General features: G+C 38.5%; 1 protein-coding gene across 2 annotated transcripts in view; it reads left to right on the top strand.

The window, feature by feature from the left end:
* Nucleotides 1-24538, top strand: part of NOTCH2 (notch receptor 2) — a 163215-nt gene that overhangs the window by 25608 nt on the left and 113069 nt on the right. For both annotated transcript variants that reach the window (XM_027058256.2, XM_027058257.2), the window contains exon 2: nt 15081-15162. In XM_027058256.2, the coding sequence (XP_026914057.1) occupies nt 15081-15162 (82 nt within the window). The remainder of the gene's footprint in view (nt 1-15080; nt 15163-24538) is intronic.

Genomic DNA, 24538 nt, shown 5'->3' with positions numbered 1-24538 from the left:
TTAACCAACTGAACTACTCCCAATATTTCTAATGTCCCTCTGCAAAATAGTTTTTGAATGTAAGTTTTGAATTAAAAAGTGATCTTTCCAGAGTTGATTATGTAAGAATGGAGGATGTATGTGAATTAAGTTGAATCCTTTTTTTGAGAAAAAATGGTGTTTTTGATTTAAGGAAAATGGACCCCCTCCCCCCCTTGTTTTCAATTAAAAAATAATTTTTTTTTAAAGTAAACCCTACCCTCAGCCTGGGGCTTGAACTCAGGACTGACATCAAGAGTCTCATGCTCCGTGGACTGAGCCAGCCTGGCACCCCACAACTTTCCCTTTCTTGGTCTGTGTTGGTGCAAAACCCTTGTTCGATGTCTTTAAGACTTCTCTCCCGGGGCTCTTGGGTGGCTCAATCGGTTAAGCGTCCGACTTCAGCTCAGGTCATGATCTCACAGTCTGTGAGTTTGAGCCCTGTGTCGGGCTGTGTGCTGACAGCTCAGAGCCTGGAGCCTGCTTTGGATTCTGTGTCTCCCTCCCTCTCTGCCCCTCCCCTGCTCATGCTCTGTCTCTCTCTGTCTCAAAAATAAACACATTAAAAAAAATTTTTTTTTTTTTAAATAAAAAGACTTCTCTCCCTACCATTGTAGTGATTAACCTCATAATTCACATTAGGGCTTGTTAACGTTTGCTGATTTTTAAAAAAATTCCTTCAGTCTTAACTGGAGAACAAGTTTATTGCTCTGTTGGCCACAATAGAATGGACAGTATGCCATACTTTGCTATGGAGTGCTGGTGAATGATATTGGTACTGTGTGAGGGTTGTTGTGTGGTAGGCCTTCTGCAGTATCCCCCAAAGTTGAGCAAGACTTGCAATCAGAAGTAAAGGAAATGAATTTGGTCATTTCAGAATTTGGAAGCCCAGGACTGTGGGGATTAGCTGAGACAGAGATGTACTGAGTAAATGCAGTGAAAGATTATTTTGGTAATTAGAAGAAGTTCCATTTTTGTAATGAAGTAAAAAGGAGTAACACTGGTCATCATTTGTGGAGAGACTGGAGAGCAAATTAGAGAGGGATAAAACTCACTTTGGCCACACAGCAGAGCCAGACAAACTCAGGGACATGTATTCTATATTTGTAGGTATTTCCAAATATTTTTTTTAGTCATAAGGATGAAAATCATTTCAATATAAGAGCAGCTCATTTCATTATTCTTACTGGAAAAACGAGTTAAACCAAGCACATGTCCTATTGAGGGTGAGTCAACAGTGTCATTTTAACATAAGGAGGGACAGTACTTTAAGTGAGTTATTCCAAGTCCTGTGGTTTTCCTCCAGCTGAGCAAAGACAACTCTTATTTCAGAAGTGAGGCTTACATGCAAAAAAGAAGTTGCCTTTCATTTCTTTTTCAATTATAGCTAGTTTTCCTTTTGCTCAATACTTTTCAAAAATCCATTTTCTCCTTAGATTTGTATCAGATTTTCTGAATTTTGACGGAGTATTTATTTGTGGAAAGTATATTATTCATTGTAGACCAATTGTATTTTAAAGTTTTATTTTGAATTCATCTACCAATTCATGGGTCAGAGTTGGTATATGGTGTCAGATATCCTTTAAAAAAAAGTTATAAGAGAAACAGGAAAGCAGTCTATTTTAACGTGTCATTATTTTTGTAAGTTTTTTAGTGGTGTGGACATGAAGTAGGGTAGTATTTTGTGGAACATTATACCAAACTGTAATGATGAAATTTATCCTTCTGACTTTGGAAGACAAGAGTCTGGTGTTTTGAGATGTGTGGAAAAACAGTGCCGCGAGCTGTTTAAGGTTTCCTTAAGTGGGATCCAGTATGATTAAGGGTATGTGTCTGGATAGTTTATTCCTTGGTTTGGGAAGGTGAGTTTTTGTCTTTTTTCCCCTCTCAGTTGATTCCTTTAATTGGAGAGAAGCAGACCAGATGAAGAAAATATTCTGTCTCTTATGGCATTCTCAGTTTGCCACATTAGTTATTACATGCCTTCTCTGACTAGCAGGCCACACTTTTTCTGTTTAAAGGTTCAGTTTCACTAGCTTAACTATAGGTGTGTTCTCTGGAGGAATTTATTTCTGATAAATTGAATTTGGGTAACTTGATTAAATGATGATGGGTCACCTACTTTTAATAGAGTTCCACCCTTCTTAAGAGTAAAATCTTGTCAACATATAAGATGTGATCATTTTTATGATCTGGTTCCATAATTTCCTTTTGCTTCTTGATACTACTCTGTGCTTGAGGAAAGATGGTATGTAGTTACAATTTTACAAAGGAAGAACTCGGTACAATTTCACCCATTCTTTTACCTCATAGGGTAGTTTGTTTTTATGTTTGTCTTGAGAAATAATACATAGCAGTGTATTGAATCCTAGAGTTGGCAAGTTTTCCAAACTGGGGTTCTTTTGTTGTGGAGGTGGGAGTGATACTAATGAATGTATGTCAGTCCTTGTTAGGGCATGTCCATGAAGAGTGGTTCTGAAATAAAGCATTGGTGGCCCCTGTTATCCTAGGAACTTAGTTTTATTTTTGATAAGCATATGGTCATTAGCTGGTCTTTGGCATAAATGTTTTTCATGTACATAGCTGGTATGTGGGTGCTTATCTACATGGAGATGTTATATTATAGAGGTTTGTAGGTTTGGGTAGATATCAGGCTTCACTGACTGCATCTCAACAGATGTAGTGAGTGGAAGGATGCTGGACTGCTAGATAAAAGACTTTTGTTCTGGTGCAGGCTTGGCCATCTTGACTTGAATGACTTTGGTCAAGTTCCTTATTTCTTTGAGTTGCAGTTTTCCTCTTCTGTAAATGGTGCTATTTCCAATTTGCATGCCTTACAGGGTTGTTGTAGGGATCAAATGAGGTCATTTGTATGAAAATGTTTTGTAAACTAGGAAGGTATTTTTATTGTAGCATTGTCTTAAGTCAGACTTAGCAGGGGCGAGAAAGCAAGAGTTGGGAGCTGACATTCTGATTTGTTTGGCCAGTGTTCACATTGGTCTTAGAATACTTGTAGGTTTGGGTGAGGGAACATGGATGGAAATCAGCTAAAAAATCCCTGCCCTTTGGAAGTTGAGATGTTAATCCTAAATGCATGTTGCCAAGTCAGTACCAACTCCCATCTGTAGGGAGAGCAGATGCTTGTTACTCTCATTTTACTGGAAGGACACTGGCCAGCCAACTAACTTAGGCTATGGCTGGCTACTTTCTGAAATTCACATCATTAGAGTTACATAAGATATTGTATTGTAGGAAATTTGCTGATTTGGGTTTTGTGTGTGTGTGTGTGTGTGTGTGTGTGTGTGTGTGTGTGTGTGTGGTGTTGGAAGGGCACATATAGAAGCCCATTCTGTGCAGATTTATGAACTTTTTCTACTTAATTCAAAAGTCATATCACAAAGAGAGGGAGGATACTTGATTCACTTGACATTTGTTTTTAATATAATTTACTGTCAAATTGGTTTCCATACAACACCCAGTGCTCCTCCCAACAAGTGCCCTCCTCAATGCCCATCACCCACTTTCCCCTCTCCCCCACTCACTTGACATTTTTAATATAAAACATAAAGTATTTGAGACTTTCTGTGGTAATTTATATTCAGGCTTATAGTCAAAGTGATTACAATGCTTTGGTTTTCATATTCTCGATGAGGTCATGTGTACTTTGGTAGGGAGGAGGAGAAATGTTATTTAATCACTAGCACTACCCTAATAACCACATTTGCTTAAATCCTTTGTCCCTTTGCTTGAACTCAGGGTTACTTGCTTTAATACTGGTTTTCCAAAGGACTTAATCCTGTTAATGTGATGAGGTGGCGGTGGGAAGGACATTCCCACTGGGCCTAGAGTGGTGTAACTGGTAAAACTCCCTTTTTAAATCCCTCTTGTTCTGCATGAATATCACTCCCATGTCCCCAAAGTGGAATGAATTTTTACTAAGGAGAGTATTTTAAGAGAGATAAACAAAAGAGATGAAAATATCTCCTCTGCCAGGTCTTCTTGACCTTAGAAAGCTAGAATAAACTATCATTTTGCAGATTTTATTTTTGTCTTCTTTTGTGGGAAATTAGGGACTTGTTTATGTTCTCTTGGAGGGAGATAGAAAACTGGCCTGCTCCTTCAACAGTTTGGCTTTGAAAGCATTTTTCAGACACTTACCATATGCCTAACATCGTAGCTGGGTTGAAACTAGGTAGAACAGACATGGCATGGGTATTGTTCAGTCCAAAATCCATCTTTTCCTGGAACCCCCCTGGGCTGCCAGGCAGGAGAAAGGCGGCAAAGCAGATGGAATGGGTGGTGGGTTAGGACATCTGCCTTTTTTTTTTTTTTTTTTTTAATTCCTCTAGGAAGTTGTGATTCATTCATAGGAACTGAGGAAGATTGGGCTCCAGAAAGTCAACACCCCTTACAGGATTTATCCCCTCAATTTTAATTTAATGTATTGAGGTTTACATTATTTCTGTAGCTCTTTCTGAGAACTCTGGACTAAAGCTGAAACAAGAGAAGTCTCTTGGCCTCTCTAGAACTAAGAAGACCTTCATGAAGGCAACATAAATTTTGGGTTTGCCAAGCCAGGTGTTGCTGCAAATGGAGAAACCTAGGTTTCCTTCCTTTTTAAAAAATAAACATGGAAATTTCAAGTTCTGGTATGGTCATTTATTAGTGTAGACAAAATTTTCTGTCTTTACTGCCTTTCTTTGGGCATCCACAGCAACAGCTGGATGAACAAGAAGGGCCATGTCCATTTGCACACCAGATTGTGACTGTCAGTATGTGGGGCTGTTTTTACTCCATAGAAACCTAAGTAGTCTTAGAGGTAAATTCTTACACTCACAGTAAAGACAGAATATGAGTAGTTGAAAGGTTTGTGTGTCAGAGGAGAGGGGTTTTAAAGAGGACCTGGTTGAACATTGAAATTATCAGCTCTTCATCAAACACCTTTAAGTGTACATTATTGTTACTTTTTTCTGTTGACCCTGGGGCCCAAGTTATGTTGGTGTGAGTTGACATTGATCTGTGTTTGAAGAAACAAGTGAAAAGAAGGGAGCGATTGAAAATAAAACTAAATAAAAATTAAAGTTTGATGCTATATTACATGTTTTTTTCTTCCCTCAGTAGTTAATAAAGATTTGATATTTTCCTAGTGTCTACCTTCCTCTGTTCCAAGGTTGTTGTCCCAGACATGTTCCTGGAAATGGGAATGGTATACATTTACCATCTCCACATTTAGACATTTTCCTCACAATGAAGGTTTCTGTGCTTATCTGGAATATTCTGGGTAGGACCTTTTGAGCTCTTGGGTTTAGACAGTTCTCAGTGATATGTGCAGGAGTTTTGAGTTGAATATTGTCCACAGGTGAGTAGTGGTTTTGGATGAAGATGTGGAACCTCTGTCACCCAGATAATAATGTAGAAATAACCCAAGTGTTGCGATCTTAGCTTCTTCAGGCCCTGGCTTCAGAACAGTTAGCTTAACACGTAGAGGTGTTTTATGCTGGACTCAGACTTTCTGTCATACGGTGACAGTTTACGGTGTTCTGGTGACTTGATTCTTGGGAGTAGCCTTCATTGCTACAACCAAAGTTGTTTTAAAAAGGCTGCAGAAGAGACACCCATGAAGAAATCTAGGGTGTTCTCTGGATTTACCCCATTTGGTTTTGGGAATTCTCCATGATTTTATAAAATGTAACAATCTCAGGTTTTTTCATTTTTATTTTTAACATAATTTTGTTCTCTACCTCTAAATTAACAAACAGTAGAAATTGCTCCTTTTAAAAAGCTTTCTGAACAATTTAAGCTAAAAGAGCACTTTTGTTTCTCTTGGGTGGGTAGCAAGAAGATTATATATATTTATAAAATTCTTTTCTAGCAAGGGTACTTAAAAGCATGTATTTAAAATTAAGAGCTTTTAAAAAAAATGAAGCTGTATTTAACAAAATAGTCTTTAAAAAGCTTTAAAAAGGGAGCATTTACTAAAAGCACAGGAAATTGGTGACAGGCTGAGTTTGTTTCTGATAACAACAGATATACATCATAGAACAGAGGAGGTAATAGAAGATATAAGACAATGGAATAACTCTTCAGATTGGCCTTTTTTGACCACTATATATCACTATATATATATTTGTATAGAGAATAATTTAACTTCTAGATCTGATACAGCTTCTTCCTCCCTTGGGTTTTATTTTATTTATTTTGTATTTATTAAAAAAAAAATTGAACGTTTATTTGTTATTGAGAGACCAAGAGAGAGACACAGAGAGACAGAGCATGAGCATGGGAGGGGCGGAGAGAGGGGGAGACACAGAATCCGAAGCAGGCTGTCAGCACAGAGCCTGACGTGGGGCTTGAACTAAAAAACCGTGAGATCATGACCTGAGCCAAAGTCAGACACTTAACTGAATGAGCCACCCAGGCGCCCTGCGCCTCCTGCACTTGGGTTTTATTATACTGAGATCCTGAATGAACCTTTTGGATATATAAATCCTGTAATTATTTTGATCAGTGTCATTTTCCAAAGGGTTAGATGCTCATAGTGAAGAAATACATCAGGTCTACTTTGGATCAGATTGGTGCTTATTTTTCTGTGGATGTGTGTTAGTGAATCTACTTGGGGAAAATGGTACTATATAATGAAAACGTATGATCTTAGCTTACCATTCACTTGGAATTTTTATTACTATGTTTTCTGTATTTGCTGTTTAGATGTAAATTACTTTGGCTTTTGTTCAACTCATTTAAATTAATTCATTTTTTTAAATCTTTATTTATTTTTTTGGGGGGAGGGAGGGGGACATAGAGGGAGAGAGACAGAATCCCAAGCAAGCTCTGCACTGTCAGCACAGAGCCTGACGTGGGGCTTGGCTCACACTCAAGAACCTGTGAGATCATGACCTGAGCTGACACCAAGAGTCGGACGTTCAACTGACTGAGCCACCCAGGCACCCCTTAAATCAATTCTTCACCATAATACACATAGCTTAAGATTCATGGGGAAGAGTGGGGGAAGCTGCATCTTTAATTCATGCAAATGTTAAGGCAGGAACTTCCAAATATGTTTAGTTTTGTGAAGATTAGAAAAATAAGGTTCCACTTCCTCAACTTCTCTTCCCTGTTAAAGGCCAGGAAATTTGCACCATTATTTCCTTCTCATTTTACTTTTCTACTGCTTATACAAAATGATATCAGAATTATTAGGCACAGTCACATTTGGGATCACTATGCTTGTTAAAATTGAGGCCTTAGAACATTTTAAACACAAGTTGGGTGTTGACTTGTTGACTTTGTTAATAGGTTTTGTGTTAAAGATAGTTCATTGAATAACTTGAGTATTGACTGTACCTGCTTACGGTTCTAGCACTGGGCTAGGTCCCAGGTAGACAAAGATGAGCTAGTTGTATCTTAGGGAATTTGCACCGAGATGAGGGAGAGAGACAGGTGAGCCAGCACTTTAAAAAAAAAAAAATCTACCTAGGATGTAATGGGAGCACAGAGGGGGAACATCTAAATCAGACTGGAGGGTCTCTGAGGGCTTCTTAAGGAAGGTATTGTTTTATCTATGATTTGAAATATAGGTAGGAGTAAGCTAGATGGATAAGGAAGAAAGGGAGGGGAAGTATTTTCCAAGTGAAAGAATGCACATGTGTGGCGAAGTGATTATTAACAAATTGGCCACATCTGATTTATAAATATATTTTTATAATTATTCATTTTATTTAACTCATAAATGAAAATTTTTCTGCAGTCTTTAAGAAGACAAAAATAAAAAAGTAAATAACAATGCATAGTATATGTCAATATAGCACAGCAAATATTGATGGATTTTGTTTTTTGCAGTGAATCTAATAGTATAAAATAGACAAAATTGGCATTTTTAAAATAAAAGATTATTCTAGATTCATCAACTCATTAGGATGGTTATCTTTATAAAATGAATATTACATTAGTAATGTCAAAAACACCCTTATGTAATTTATTTACTTATTTATTTTTATTAAAAAAATTTTTTTTAACATTTATTCATTTTTGAGGGAGAGAGAGAGACAGAGCATGAGTGGGGAAGGGGCAGAGAGAGAGGGAGATACAGAATCTGAAGCAGGCTCCAGGCTCTGAGTTTTCAGCACAGAGCCGGATGCGGGGCTCAAACTCAGGACGCAAGATCATGCCCTGAGCTGAATTCGGATGCTTACCCGACTGAGCCACCCAGGCGCCCCCCCCCCCTTATGTAATTTATAATTTCAGTTTCTGTTGGTTATATTTTCTTAAATCAAGGTATACCTCTTTTTGAAAAGTAATACTATTTTGCTATGAACTCTATAGCCTAAGCCTCAATCTTTATGGGTCTGGTATTAGCATCTCTTAAATAGGAAACACATTTTCTATTAGATGATACCTGTAAAGGACATAGAAATCCTTGTAACACTATCAGGAAAATAAAAAACTGGTATCTTCCTTGTTGTATTTATTTGCCTTTTAATCAAGACGAATTTCAAAGAGGAAGACAGATGTTTCTCTACTTTGTTTTTATTTAAATGCACCACTTGGGATTTGAAGCTTCTGCACTTCTGTTTGTTTGGATTTTTTTTTTTTTCATGGCTTGATCCCAAAAAATGGAATAAAAAGTTTAGTGGAAGTTTGTTGTTTGAAATCACAGGGTGCTATGAGAATTATTGCAAATCCCTGATGTCTCTCTGTCTGCCCTCAATTCTCCTACTTTTGGTAATAATGCAAGCAGTCATTTTGGAAAACTTTGCTTTGTTCATTTTACCGGGTCTCTTCCAGACACCATGTGCCTGAAGCAGCAGCAGCAGCAGCAGCAGCAGCAGCAGCTAGCTGTAGCCAAGGTCCTAGGGCATAAACTCAGAGGACTTGTCTCTCAAATGCTGGTACTCAAAATTTGCATAAACGTTAAGGAGAAAATTCAAAAGGCCCTGTATACCTTCTCTTCACATATTTTAGGAACCCCACCCATTTAAGATATTAAAACGGCTTTTGAGTGAGCAGTGGATATAAACACAAACAGATACCACACTGCAGACCAGTGGAGCAGGATATGGAAAAAAAAAATCATGTGAGATAGACAACAGAGGCTTATTTGAAGAGGCTACAAAGCAACAAGTAATGCCAATTCACAGCGATTACATGTTAATGCAACAAGTGAAACACATTGAAGGCTGCTCAGATTACAACTGGCTGGGGTGCAGACTTAATTACTCATGTTAGAGATTCGTAAAACAAAGGGAGGCTTTTAAACCAATGATATGTAGCTGGCATGATACTGAAAAGCCCTGGAAAACTAGGCAGACGCCTAGACGAAATCTTAAGGAAGATTTCATCAAGTCAGGATACCTTGGGCCAGTCCCTAAATGGGCAGATTCCTGAAGCCCTGGACCTGGTCAAAATCAATGACAGCTTATTCTGGTTTTTTTTTGTAGTATTTATAGACAAATAAGGCCAATAAACTTGAATCGATACTAGAACCTTGTCTGGACTGAGTTACACAGTGCTAAACAACAAGGGTTTGGGTTGTATTTCTTAGCGGCTCTTTTTAGGGTGGTCCTGAGATTGCTAAAGGTTTGCTTTAGATACAAAAACAAGTTTTATTTTGTTTGTATTTATCTCAGAGTCATTTGGGTAGATCACATTCTCTTTGCCCCTACCCCTAACTTCCCTTCATTAGATTGTATGGACTGTGAGGATAGGAATTGTTTCATTTGTTTGATTTCCATGCAATGCCTAGTAAAAGGCCATGCTCACAGTAAGTTCTTCAAACAATAGTAATAGAACCATGTTAAAATTGAAAGATTTTTTGCTCATATATAGTGTGTACCTTTAGTGAGTGGCTTCTTATTCCTGCAGTACTATTCCAGTACTATACCTTTTTTTTTTTTTTTTTTAAGCAGTGACCTCTGCTTTTTTTTTCTTTTCTTTTTCTTTGGTGGTAGTAGTAGTAGTTCAGTATGTCTTTTATTAGATTGTTATCGATGGCAACTGGGAAGAATTTATTTCACCTAATGATATTACATCCTAAATTGCCTGGGGCTCTTCTATTTTTCTAGATTTCTCAATATGTTTAAACTAGGGTTTGATTGATATAACAAGTTTCCCTAAAGGCACCATTTATCATGCATTTAGTTACCAAGAATTTAAGTACCTACTATGTGAGCTAGGTTTTTTTTGAGTTCTTACTTATGTATCAGGCATTGTTTGAGGCTGTTTAAGTGGTTAATTTATTTATTTCTTACCAGGGTTCTGAGAGATGATTTTATAGGTGAAGAAACTGAAGCACAAAGTGGATACAGAGACAGATAGTAAATGGTGGAGCCAGAATCCAAGCTCAGATGCTGGTGCATTAAACTATATTGCCTCAAATAGATAGAAAAGAAGAAAGGTCTTCTATCCTCTGGGAACTTAAACATGGACAAGCAGAGAGAGAAGACCGTATAGAATTAAGAGCTAAACTGTGAGTGAGTTATCAATGTCGTAAGACTCGGAGGCTATGAGGGGGAGGCAGGAGGTGGGCTGGGCCTCCAAAGAGTGAGTAGAGTGTAGATGGTGGAGGGAAGTGGCAGCAGAGGAAGCTGAGAAGTAGGTAGAGGCCTGGAGGGCAGTGGTGATCCGTCCCAGGGAGAGACTGCATTTACTGTGGTGGGAGGGCACTGGGCAGGGAAGGTGGGCTGCAGTCTTGAAGGCGAGCCTGAAGGTGTAGACTGGAAGACGTAAGAAAAGCCCTGTCCCTGGAAGAAGTGTGAACCATGGCATTGTGTGAAGGTACTGCATAGACCTCTCGTCTGGTTCTTCTGAAGCCAAACTGAGAGTAAGTTCTGAGAATTGAGTAGAACTGAAAGTCAATGTAGATTATAGAGTGCTGGACCAACACTTTGCAAGTGGGGCTTCTGGGAGATTGGATGAGGTTAGAATAAAATTCTTACCATTTTTGGGGAGCTAAGAGAATGGATATCTTCAACCTATTCTAAAAAGGGAAGACTTGAATAAATTTATATACACATATGTAAAAAAGAAATCTTTCACTCACTGGAACATTTTACAATCGTCACTGTTTTCAAACACAAATCTGATTGTGTCATTGTCCTTGCTTAAAGCCAAGCAGTACTTACCTTCACACTTAGACCAGAAGTGGGAGTCTAATCCCTGCCTGCCTCTTACCACTCTCTGCCTTGCTAAATAGTCGCTAGCCACGTGCACCTGGAATACCAGTCTCATTCCCATCTCATGGCCTTTACACTTACTCTTTCTTTGTTTGGGATTACTCTTTCCCACATCTTCATGGTTCTTTTTCATTTAAATCTTGGCTCAAAGATACCTTCTGAGAGAGGCCTTTCCTAGTCACCCTATCCAGCCTTTGTAGTTACTCTGTCTCCCAAATCCAGGTTCTGTTTCCAACAGAATCTATCACTTACCACTGTCTGAAATGATATTATTTATTTATTCATTTATAATCTCTCTTTCCCTTTTCACGGGGACAGGGACTTTATTCTGTTAACCGTGGAATCCCTGAATTTGGGCTAATACCTCATGGAGTAGATGCTTTGTAAGTGTGTTCTCAGCATTAGAAGCGTAGTCCCCAAATACATTGCCCAGGAAATGTGTGAAAATTAGAAATTGGTGTCTAGATTTTGTATCACATTGCCAAGTGATGGAATGATAAAATTGAAATCTGCTTCTCCTGTTTTCACCCCTTTTTGGCGGGGAGGAAGGCATGCATGCACACACATACAGTATATGAGATTGATTTAAGTCAGCAGTATTTATTGAGTGATCACTGTGGCTTAAGATGAAAATTTTAGAAAAAGTTACCCTTTTTGTGAGTGACTCATTTCTCTGAGTCTACTAAGACATTAGTTTAAGCATCTGTTCTGTAAATGGGGTATGATTGAGCAGTTTGTTTTTTACTCTACAAATACAAAGGTGCTTTCAATTTCACTGTTAAATTTAAATGTTTTACATTGGAAGAAGGGCAAATTGAATTTTGAAATGAGATCTTTCCTGGTCTCACTGCAGTTTTTTCAAATTATCAAAGTTTTAACTTCTCTTTGAATGGCACATTATTACACTATTCATTTACAGATTACTCCTAAGCAAAGTCATGAGTCTCAAATTTTACTTTATTTTTCTTTTGTCTATTCAGGCAACATCTTACTGTCTAGATTACCTGAGACCTCCAGTGGATTGTATAGTCTTAGGGATTCCTTAAAGTTCTCAAAGTATGGTTCCTCAGACTTTAACATCACTATTACCTGGGAACTTGTTAGGAATGCAAGTGCCCAGGCCCCTTCTAGACCTCCTTAATCAGAAACTGTGGGGCTGGGGTCCAGCAGGCCCTCCAGTTGACTCTGATGCACACTTTGAGCACCATGGCTTAGTAAACGTTAAAGGGTCAAGGTAGTGTGATCCTAAAGATTAGCCAGATGGCATTAATTTTTAGCCCTGTAAGCCCACCTCCTTTTTGGTCACTGAATTTGATTGGTTCACTAAGGCTAGGCTGTAAAGTTATTTGCTAGATGGATTGCCACATACTGACTTTGGGTTGTTTGTGTTTCTCTGAACTTGTCACTGTAATGATTTGCCAGGACACTTAATAGGAACAGACTGTAATTTTTTTTTGCACCCGTGGCTTTCTGAGTCATGGGTGGCTAGGTCCTTAATGTCCTTCTGCATAAATTTCTCCAGGCACCAGGTATGCCATTCACATACTTTTGACGAGGGAGGTGTCACTGTTGGATCGCAGGAGACCTTCAGAAGCATTTAGTCCACGCCAGTGTAGTTTACAGGTAGGGAAATTGAGCCCCCGTGAGGTTGTGCTGTACTTGCAGTAGTACAGCAGGCGAGTGCTGGAGGCAGGATTTCAAGTCTCCCCTGCGCCAGGACTCCTGCAGGGGGAGGACAGGGCTGCAGCTTAGCCCGCTCCCTGCCTGCAGGACATTCCTTTCCTACTGACAGGTTTCTTTTTTATTTAAAGAAAAAAAGCAAATAGAAAAAAGTCAGGAAGTTCTCATTGAAACTAATAAAAGTGTCTAAAGAGAATGAAAAAAACAGTTTGAGAACTTTGGTATGGAGGAAATAACCTGACATTAACTGTTTTAATTATAGTTGTAGCATTGGCCTTATCAGTGTGGGAAGAGGGAGCATTTGAGCCCTACAGGGAAGTGGGATATGGACAACAAGATGACCCTCTTCCTGAATCTGTCTCTTCAGGCTGCAGCTTAGTGACTGTGTGATCCCAACGGCTGCCATAGAGATGGGGCTGGACTCACTAAGAGACCTGGGTCCCGGGCCCAGCACTGGCACAGCTAGTGTGGTGTGATGCTCCACGAGGAGGTCACCTCACCTCCTTGGCCTCCACTTTCTAGTCAATGGGTCTAATAATACCTGTTCTGCCTATCCTGAGAAGAAAACTGCCAGAGGTTGGGAAGCAGTGTATCACAGAAGTTAAGAGCACAGACTCTCTTGTAGGATCTAGACTCCCTAGGTTCAGGTTCTGCCTCTTTAACTCACTGGTGTGGCGGTAGGCAGGTCACTTACCTTTTTTGTGGAACTGTTATAATGAAACTAACTTCTTCATAGGGTCGTAGGGAGCATTGAATTAGTCTGTGCAAAGTGTTTAAAATAGTATCTGATATTTAGTAAGTACAGTGTGTTAGCTGCTATGGTTATTACTATTTTTAAAATATTATTATTTTAAGGGATGAGATTTCTGTAAACATGTCCTCAAATGGTTCCATCCGTTGGTCACAGAACTGGGAGAATAGAGGGTTCTTACTCAGTAATTGTTAATGGAGTTGTTGTAACATGCAGCTTGTGCCTGCCCGCACCCTGAAAGGAAGCTGATTTTGATGCCCAAGCAGGGCAGGCCTACAGCCTCTGATATTGAGCAGTTTATTCAGAGAGTAGTATGGCTGGAGGAAACTCAAAGGTGGAGACTTCTCAATTTTGCTTTCAGGTTTATAACCACCCTAGGAAATGGACATCTTAATAATCTTCCAGAAAAATTAATTAACTTCAATTTTGATTTTTATTGTTTGGCTAGGTTGCTTTCTGTCTTGCCTTTCCAATTGTTATTAGGATTCATGGTAAGGATTTTGGGGATGAAAATTCCAACTCTGAAAGCTGAACAATCAAGGTATTGTAGTTAACCATTAAGTGAGTAGTAGACTTTGGGTAGCCTCCCTTCTCTTCGGGCTGAAATCAGTGAAAGTTTCTACTATTACTGTTTATTTCTGAGTAGTCTTTTTTGGGGAGGGATTGTGGTGGTGAAGCGCCTTTTTGTTGCCTTATAAAAGGACTGGAGTTTAAGAATTTGAAAGTTATTGTTTTATCTGCATGTATAAAACTTTAACTTTTTATTTTCCTTACTTTGACCCCCCGCCTCCTCTATAATCCGCATTTGTGGTCTACTCCCCATCTTTGTGTGAGCCTTTAAGGCTAGAGATTATGTCTTATTCATTTTTATGTATTCCACTTCCCCTTTCTCTCTGGATCTTAGTACTGTGCCTCATACATACTAGGCTCTCAATTACAGTTTGTTCAATGAGTTTTGTTGATATTTCTGTTACATATTAAAGTGGCCTGTTTTAAAACTTCACTCGAAGCCTTAGGTAATTCATAATATCATGGTGACCTGATATCTACCCAGGTCTTCCTAAATATTCATTGATGAATCCTTATGTTTCCAAACTAAAGGTGCTCATGGCATATCATGGATGTTAGAGCTTTAATTTTCTTAGTATCATTGGGAGATAGGGATGCAATAGCTGGAGAGATAGAGGCACAGATAATTAGGGGCATCGTTCAAGACTACAAAATATTATTGTAGGAAGAGACTCCTAGGATGAGCTTCCATGCTCCTATGACCCCAGAAGCCAAAGGACAAAAACAAAACAAAGCAAGCAAACAAGAAAACCTGATTGAACCTCTAAAGGGAAACCCAGATCAGGTCGGATATAGGAACGGATGTTGACCTAGATTGGGTAACATTTCTTTGCTGTCTGAGGGTTATGATTAGTGACTTATTTCTAATACGCATTTGTTTTTATTTTTAGCATTGCAGTGTCGGGACAGCTATGAGCCCTGTGTAAATGAAGGAATATGTGTTACCTACCACAATGGTACAGGATACTGCAAGTAAGTTTTTCTGTTTGTTTTTTTCCCTGTTTATATATTTTATTTTTCCTCAATAGCACACTGGACAAGATTTGGTCCTACTAATTCTATTTTTTTTTTTTTATTAAAAAAAAATTTTTTTAACGTTTATTTTTTAAGGAGCGAGAGACAGAGTGAGAGTGGGGGAGGGGCAGAGAGAGAGGGAGACACAGAATCCGAAGCAGGCTCCAGGCTCTGAGCCGTCAGCACAGAGCCTGACGTGGGGCTCAAACTCACGAACTGTGAGATCATGACCTGGGCTGAAGTCAGATGCTTAACCGACTGAGCCACCCAGGCACCCCACTAATTCTATTTTTAATACTTCTGTGAATGTTACTGGGTCTCTAACTTTTCTGGTGTAATTTTGTGAGCAATGAGGATGGAAGGATGTGGATGTCAGATAAATGGTTAACAAGAACTTCTTATCTCATCATTATCTTCTTCATTATGAAAAAGACTTTTCAGTGAGTGACTAGTTAATGTATATTGGGTACATTCCTAGAATCGCTCCTCAACACGTTAGTTATGATCTTGTTTTTAAGTCAAACCACAATTGATACTAGCTTTAATTCTGCCTAGTGTAAGTGAATATTATAGCCATGCAAAACTATTTTTTCTGGTGTAAAAAAGTCCAGTTCAGAAAGAGAGACTGTGAGAAGGATGCATACACCTGCAGGGATGGGACAGAAAGCAGGTGCTGTGGAGAATGTCACTATAGGGGTTTAAAAGAGTAAGAGTCAGGAACAGTACTAGGGAGTGTAGGCTAGTTTCTTAGGAGCAGTTTTTCTTTTTTCTCCAACGACCTAGTTTATGCTTTTCGTTGATTTGAGGAGGCCTGTGAGATTATCTCATAAATAGCTCCTCTTTTCCATCCAGCTCATTTGAAAATTTTTAACAGGAGAATGTATTCGTTCTATTTATATCATGGAAAATAAGATTTGATAATAGGACTTTTATTTTCTTTAACACTTGTATGGGCTGTATCTTTGTTCTGTGCTTTGGTAGCAGTACTTGCTTGATAAGCATTTTAAATGACCTTATCCAACATGTTTTTATGTCTTCTCTGGATATTTAATTGAATACCATAAATAATAATGACAATTGTTCCAATCAAGTCCATTCTGACCCTCGGATCTAAGTTCTTTAATGTCATAAAAAAAGAATTTTTGCAGGTCAGGAAACATACTCTTCACCTGAGTGACAATATTTTAAGTGGTGATGATGGTGAAGTTTAACCATAGGTTGTTTGGATTGGAATAAAGACAATACTGGAAATGAAATTTTTTATGTAATTGATAATGAGCTGCTCACCTAGTTTTTCTAGCTGGAAAACAAAAAACAAAAACAAAAATGTGATGTAGTCTCCTCTAAGAATGGTGACACAACTAGAGATAATGACGGGGAGGAACTTAATACCTTAGAACTGGCTACCAAAATCTTCAGGCCCTTTTTGGCACCTGGTGTCTCGGTTACTTGCTTTATTTTATTATTCACCCCTCTTGTGGTAGTTACCCCATTACATTATGATCATTTGTGGATGTGTTTGTTTCTCCTACTAGACTGCATGTCCTTGCCTTGTGCATTTTTGTATAGTTACTGCCTGGTGGAGTAGCTGGTAATGCAGCTAGAGCTTAACAATGTATTTCGTGAACTAAAAGATGCTCAATAGATACCATCGTTCACGTATTTTTTTTAAAATTTTTAAAAAACATTTATCTTTATTTTTGAGACAGAGAGAGACAGAGCACAAGCAAGGGAGAGGCAGAGAGGGAGGGAGACACAGAATCAGAAGCAGGCTCCAGGCTCTGAGCTGTCAGCACAGAGCCTGACGTGGGGCTCGAACTCGTCAACTGTGAGATCATGACCTGAGCTGAAGTCGGATGCTCAACCGACTGAGCCACCCAGGCGCCCCAACGTTCCCAGATTTTTTAAATCCATGTCTTAAATAAGAAGATACTGATCCTCCCCTCTGAGAATTTTATTTGCTTCACACAGCATCCAGGATGGTAGTACTATATTGAGAGGCACTTCAGTTCTATTTGGACATAACTCAACTTGGTGACTTATGTAGGGGGAATTTCAAATAGATTCTAAGTGTTGGCCTATGTATTTGTGGTCTGACATGGGAGAGACTAGTCTCTGAGCACTTACCAGGAGAGGACACTAAGGGTCACTTTTGGGAGACAGATTTGTGGCCTGTTAGTCTCAAACTCTCCAACCAAGGTGAGAGAGACAAAGTTGCCCCCAGTTTCTAGAAGAAGCACTTCTAGGGAACAGGGAACTCACTTTGTGGTTGACAGAAATGGAGCTGCATACATTCTGCCCCTAGATGCTTGGTAATTGTTGATGGGTTAGGCTGCTTATGGATATAGTTCTGGGGGTCCCTCAGCTGTCCTCCAACCCTGAGGTTGTGAGGGAAACAAGCCCTCTGAGAAGGGGGAGTAAGAAAAGAAATGGATGAGGCTGTTCTTTTGGGACACCAATATGAACAATAAAACTTGTAAGAAGAGAGTGCTTCTCTACACCGGGAGATATTATAGATAGAGAGTAGAGAGTATTTCTCTACCTTTTGGCGTCATCAGGACTGGCAGTGTCAACGTAAGTGGACATAGGAAAAGCAAGGACAACATCAGGGAGGCCAAGTCAGTCATCTCTGCAAATGCCACAGAATGATAAGCTACATTTTAAGCAAAAATAACATCCGGGGCACCTGGGTAGCTCAGTTGGTTATGTGTCCAAGTCTTGATTTTGGCTCAGGTCATGATCTCACGGTTCGTGAGTTCAAGCCCTGCATTGGGCTCCATGCTGACAGTGCAGAGCCTGTTTGGGATTCTCTCTCTCTCTCCCTCTGCCCCTCCTCTGCTCGTGCATTCTGTCTGTCTCTCTCTGTCTCTCTCTCTCAAAATAAATCAACTTAAAAAAAATAACATCTACTTAGCAGACCTTTCATTGTATCTTCACCAACTTTGCTTTTTTCCTTGGGGAAGGAAGGTAATCTAGCTTGTTCAGTAAATATTATTTTCCCAAAATGGTAAATGGATATTAGAACACTTAGAAGTTCTATAAAAATGACGTCAGACATGCAAGGCATATGATTATCTTTTTATTCATGAGATTGCTTAGTGGATTAAGAAAAGAAAGTTGAAGCCAAATTCTTTTTACAAGGGGATGGGGAACGGGAATTAATGGAAATGTTTTAAAGTAGAAGGTATCTGACTATCTGTTTAAAGAGCATAATGCTACTGATTCAGCTAAAATATAATGGTTGTTTATAGAAATTATAGAAATCCTTGATAAGATCACATTGACAGATGAGGATAAGTACTTTTAAAGGTTAGTTTTGTACACAGCTCAACAGTTTTTTTCTCACTGTTAGGAGCCTAAGTACTCTATCATAGTCTATGATGCCAGACAAGGAAAACCTGTGTAATCTTGCATAAAACTCAATTATTGCTCCTAAATAGTTGTTGTCAGATCTTAATAAAGCCCTCTCACTACAGAGAGATAAGACATTTTATTCTCTCCCTTGTCCTACTGGGAGGTATAAATATATAATTAAGTTTGGCTGTCATTAATCACTTTCAAGTTGTTTGTCTCAGGCTTTCAAATATAAACCATTCCAAATCCCAATTTGATTGAAAATCATGGGTAACTCAAATTTGCTAGAATGTTGGGGGAGGGTATGGTTATGATTTGTAAAATTTACAAAGTGTGCATTTTTAAAGGCATATTTATCATAGTTATTTGCAGTCCTTATCTGTCAGTTCTTAACATCTGGATTGTCTTTGGGTATGTTTGTATCAACAGCTCTTTCTCTTGACTTTGGGTACAATTTCCCTTTAGTTCTCATTTATGGTAGTATTTGTTATTTACTAGGCATTGTCAGTGATGCACTTTAAAGTTTATCTTCCACCAAAGAGTGGTGAGTTTTGTTTTACCAGGCAGTTACATTACTGGAAGATCACCTTGGTCCTATGAAGGCTTGGTTTTAGACCTTGTTTTGCCAGTTCTGTTTTGCCTTTAGTCTGACAGTATAAGTCTTAGTACTGGGATGTGGTCCTTACTCCAAAGGTAAGGACTCCTCAAGGGGATCAGTGGGAAGTGTGAGGTGCTTGGTAAGCCTAGTGTTTCCCAAACCTTTCTAATTTAGTAGGACTTGAATTCAAGCTTCTGACTCCCCAGAACCAAGCTCAGCCTTTCAGCCTTTCAGCCTTCCAGCTCTTGCTTTCCTTTGGGTTCCTAAGTACCTTGTTCGTGCACAGCCAGGAATCATTTAAGGATTTAAGTGGGAGTCGTATGCATATTTTAGGGCTACCCGCTCTGTGGTTCTGTCTTTTCCAGGATTTCTCCTCCTCAAATTCTAGTTTCTTAGACAGTTCCAAATAGCTTTGACTCCTCAGCTCAGTAAGACTTCCATTTTCTGCTTGCATTCTGTTCCTCTTGTGCTGTGTGGACTGAGGAATACCTTCAGGGAAAAAGCTATATAAATGTAGGTTTCATATAGTTTGCTTTTCTTCTTTTGAGGCTCATATCCCTTCCAGTTTCTGCCTGCTTTTGATTACTCCCCGGTACCTTTAATATATTGTCCACAGTGTCTAATTATTGTGAGCAAGAGAGTTGATCTGATATAATTACTCTGCCATTATTTTTAATGATAAAAATTATCATTATAAAGGACTCTTTCAAAAATTTCTACATACCACTTAGGAGGTAACTAGCATAGTGTTTATTAAACACTGGAAAGTCACCATGAATTACATAGGTACCTGTGGATGGGTGATTGCATTTGAGAATCTCTACTTTTTGCCAAAATACCTAACTAGGAACTACATTTTAAAGTAAATCATTATAAATATAAAATGTTATAAAGTACAACTTTGTTTCACAATTTACCTAAAATTGGTCTACTAGCTGTAAGAAACATTTCAACATTAACAACTAACAGTTTTCCTTGCCAGGATTAGGGCTAATGGTGTAGACCTCCTAAAGCTGTTCCAGGAAAACTGGAGCCACTGCCTTCTTTGTCCTCTTGATATGTTTCTATGTAGTCAGGAGAGAATAGAGACACTCGGAATCTTCCAGAGCCTGGCTTATAGTAGAGGAGGTGCTATCAATATTTGTGGTGGTGGTGTTCTCCTAGAAACGCATTTTCACAAGTCATGGCTGACTCAACATTTTCCCATTTCACTCACCTTGTTAGTGCATTCAGTGCTGTTCAGGGCAACGTCAGATCCAAGAGATACACTGGGAAAAATGTCAACTGTTAAATCACTTTCTCTTTCTTCTCTGCTGAACCCGGTTCTGCCAAGAAGATTCCTTCAAGTGGGATGCCCTATTTAGCAGAATATCTTATGGACAGTTTTTCTGGCAGATGCTAGCAGAAGCCTGGCCACATTTCTGTAGTTATTTTATCTTTACCACAAAATGAAAAATACTGTCTTTTGCTTACTAAATACCTTTCACAGAGTAATATTTTTTCAGTGTGATGCTTAAGGAGCTATTAATTCAAGAATTACTTCTTTATTGTATGCTGTTTATATATATCAGTATAACGGATAACTGAAGCCTGTGGTAGTGGTTGCAAGTAATCGATAGTGTTATCACATTGTTTCACACTCTTTCGGAAGTCATAAAGTAATTATCAATTCATTAACCTGGACTTCTTAAAGAGGTTCACAGTGAGTCTTACTAGCCTGTTGCAAAGTGAGTTGTGAAGTGACGGACTGTAATGCCCTTCAGAACAGAAACTGCCAGTGACTGGTAGGGCTAAGGCCAGGGAAAGGTGAGTGAGGGATTCATCTCAGGTATAAAATTAAAGAGGGTATCAGAAAACCCAGTTACCAAGATCAGTAATATTTAATGCAATAATTTAGAATGTCAGCATTAATGCAAACAGTTGTGGGTTCATTTCTGGGCTTCCTATTCTGTTCCATTGATCTACATGTCTATTTTTGTGCCAGTACTGTACTGTTTTGATGACTACAGCTTTGTAATATAACTGGAAGTCTGGAATCATGATACCTCCAGGTTTGCTTTTCTTTTTCAAGATTACTTTGGCCATTTGGGGTCTTTTGTGGTTCTATACAAATTTTAGAATTGTTTGTTTTAGTTCTGTAAAAAATGCTGTTGGTATTTTGATAGGGATTGCATTAAATGTGTAGATTGCTTTGGGTAGTATAGACATTTTAACAATATTTGTTCTTCCAGTCCATGAGCATGGGGTGTCTTTCCATGTCTTTGTGTCAACTGCAGTTTCTTTCATCAGTATTTTATAGTTCAGAGTACATTGGTACTCTTTGGTAAGGTTTATTCCTAAGTATTTTATTATTTTTGGTGCAGTTGTAAATGGGATTATTTTTTTCATTTCTCTTTCTGCTGCTTCATTATTGGTGTATAGAAATGCAATAGATTTATGTACATTGATTTCATATCCTGAGACTTTACTGAATTTGTTTATCAGTTCTCACAGTTTTTTTGGTAGAGTCTTTTGGGTTTTCTATATATAGTATCATGTCATCTGCATATAGTGAAAGTTTTACTTCTTCCTTACCAATTTGGATGCCTTTTATTTCCTTTTGTTGTCTCATTGCTGTGGCTGTGACTTTCCAGTACAGTGTTGAATAAAAGTGGTGGGAGTGGGACACCCTTTTCTTGTTACTGAATTTAGGGGAAAAGCTCTCAGTTTTTCCCCCTTACGGATGATGTTAGTTGTAGGTTTTTCTTAGATGACCGTTATTATGTTGAAGTATGTTCGCTCTAAACCGACTTTGTTTAGGACTTTCATCATGAATAGATGCTGTACTTTGTCAAATGCCTTTTCTGCATCTAATGAAATGATCATATGGTTCTTATCCTTTCTCTTATTGATATGATGTATTATATTGATTGATTTGTGGATATTGAGCCATCCTTGCAACCCAGGAATAAATCCCAGTTGATCATGGTAAATGATTTTTTTAAATGTATTGTTGGATTCGGTTTGTTAGTACAGTATTTTGTTGAGAATTTTTGTACATAATCCTAGAGTATTGTATCTGCTTGTAGCTCTGTGAGTATACATGGGCCAGGCTTGGCTAATGCTACATTTCTGAGAAGTGGCCTTTGACTTGAAAGCTCAGTGCAGTTGCTGCAGATGAAATAGAAGAAGACAGTGAAGGTGGGGATAGAGGGTAGTATCCATTAAAATGCTCTTTAGTAGAGAAAACTGAATTGAAAAACTTGAAACTTCTCTCTTCTTTTGCCTAATGGAAAATGAACAAGTCCAGATGGATTTTATGCAGCTGTGAAAACGAGACAGGTCAAATTCAACGACTTCTGATAAATGTTGCTGCCAGCTCAGAAGTCACAAGTTGTTAAACATAGTGCCTTACATTTGCATAGTGAGTTACAGATGATAGAGGTATGTCCCGTGAGGCTGTCTTTATTTAGGACTTGAGATCTGGACCCTTCAACAGTATCATTCTTAAGTGATTCTTCTTATTAACATTATATGTTTGAAAAATCCTTTAGCAAATATATTAGGTGGCCCTGAAGAATTTTTTATAAAGTAAGTCTTGATTATCAGCTTCTTATAATACAGAACAACAATTCTCATACTCATTTCAACTGATGTTTATTCTTTACGCTGGAACCTTTATAAACTTTGGTGTTAGATAAAGAGGTAAGAGAAGGTGGTTCTTAGACTCTGCCTGTGTCCTTTTGCCTGTCTTGGGTAACTGCCAAAGTTAAATCAACTAATTTTGGCCTACAACCTGGCATGAATAGATGGGAGAGTAGCTAGGCTTCTTTCAGTACAGTTCCTAAGTTGACCATAATCCTCTGTAAAGTTTCTTTCTTATTGTTCCATTGTGTCATGTCAGCACCATTAATTTCATGTAGGAATTCTTTTCTCCCTTTTTTTCTTGTGACTAAGCAGGATGAGAAATATTTTTCATCCAGGATCTGGAGTAGCTTAATTAAATCCTTCATTTAAAATTTTGGCTGTCTATCTTTCATCGAGGCTAGCAAGATTGAATACAGAGAGGTAGGGATATCAGAATGTGATAAAAAATTTAATTATCTAAAAATTCCCAAATACTTTTTTCCTCATTGAGCTAGCATAAATGTGTGGGCATGAAGGAGGTTTGCATTTACGTGCCCTTCTCAACATCTTGTAGCTAGGAATAAAATTTGGTGTCTCCTCCACCCCCACTGTCGTGTTTTGTGAGTTTTGTGAGTTTTTTGTTTTCATATTTGTCTTAGTTGTGTTTTACTTTACATTTTGATGTGAGGTAAATTACAGTTTCTCTGGGGGCTTCCCAAAGTTTCCTATATTCTATTTATCCATTGTCAGTAATCTCTACTAGCACTTCATCCTCAGTGTCCAAAAATGTCTTACTGATTTTTATACTGATGCCTTCAGCTTTCCCATATTAATGCAATTACCTTGTGTTTAAAATGGTCCTCTCCTATGCAAATGATTACTTAGATCTTTGTGGAAAGGATTTTATGAAAGAAAAGTGAAAACAAAGACTAATAAAGGCACTATTTCAGTGACAGGTGGTATTACATAGTGAACACATCCAACTAGAGCATCGTACCCCATTTTTTTCTCCACATAAGTATGAGGAGAAAGTAGGTGGTAATGAGAAAATAACCTGATTAGGACTTATGTAGGATAGTAGCATTTAGAGTCCTGAACCTGTATAGATTCAGGCCACTTTCCTGTACCCACTGTATCTATCTATAATCCTGTATCCTGAACACTGAAAATCAGATAGACTGAAGCACTGCAGGATTCTTACTCTTTGTCTCAGTCAGCTCAGGCTCCTGTAACAAACTACCACAGACTGGGTGGCTTAAATAACAGACGTTTATTTCGCACAGTTCTGGAGGCTGAGATGTCTAAGATCAAGGTGCTGACAGACTCTGTTCCCTGTGAGGACCTTCTTCCTGGTTTGCAGATGGCTACCTTCTCTATATTTTCATTTGGTGGGGAAAGAAAGCTCCGGTCCCTTCATCCCCTATGTGGGCACTAACCCCATCACAAGGACCCCACCCTCATGATTTTATCACCTAATAACCTCTCAAAGGCCCCACCTACCAGCCATCATATTGAGGATTAGAGTTTAATTATATGAATTTGGGGAGATGCAAACATTCAGTCCATAGCACTCTTCAAAGAAAAGTTTAATTTTCATCAAACTAGTATTTATTGAGCTGGCTACTCTGAGCACTGTGCTAGGTATTGTGAATAGACATAAAGGTCCAAGAGGCCTGTGTTCTCTGACTTACTTTATAAGTATAAAATATCTTTATACTTTATAAGTATAAAATATCTCAGGAGTGTCTGCTAATGAATGTTATGTTTCTCTCACAT

The sequence above is a fragment of the Acinonyx jubatus genome, chromosome C1 (genome assembly GCF_027475565.1).
Source record: "Acinonyx jubatus isolate Ajub_Pintada_27869175 chromosome C1, VMU_Ajub_asm_v1.0, whole genome shotgun sequence".
NCBI lineage: Eukaryota > Metazoa > Chordata > Mammalia > Carnivora > Felidae > Acinonyx > Acinonyx jubatus.
The sequence above is the reverse complement of the archived record's forward strand: the minus strand, read 5'-3'. Positions and strand labels throughout refer to the sequence as shown.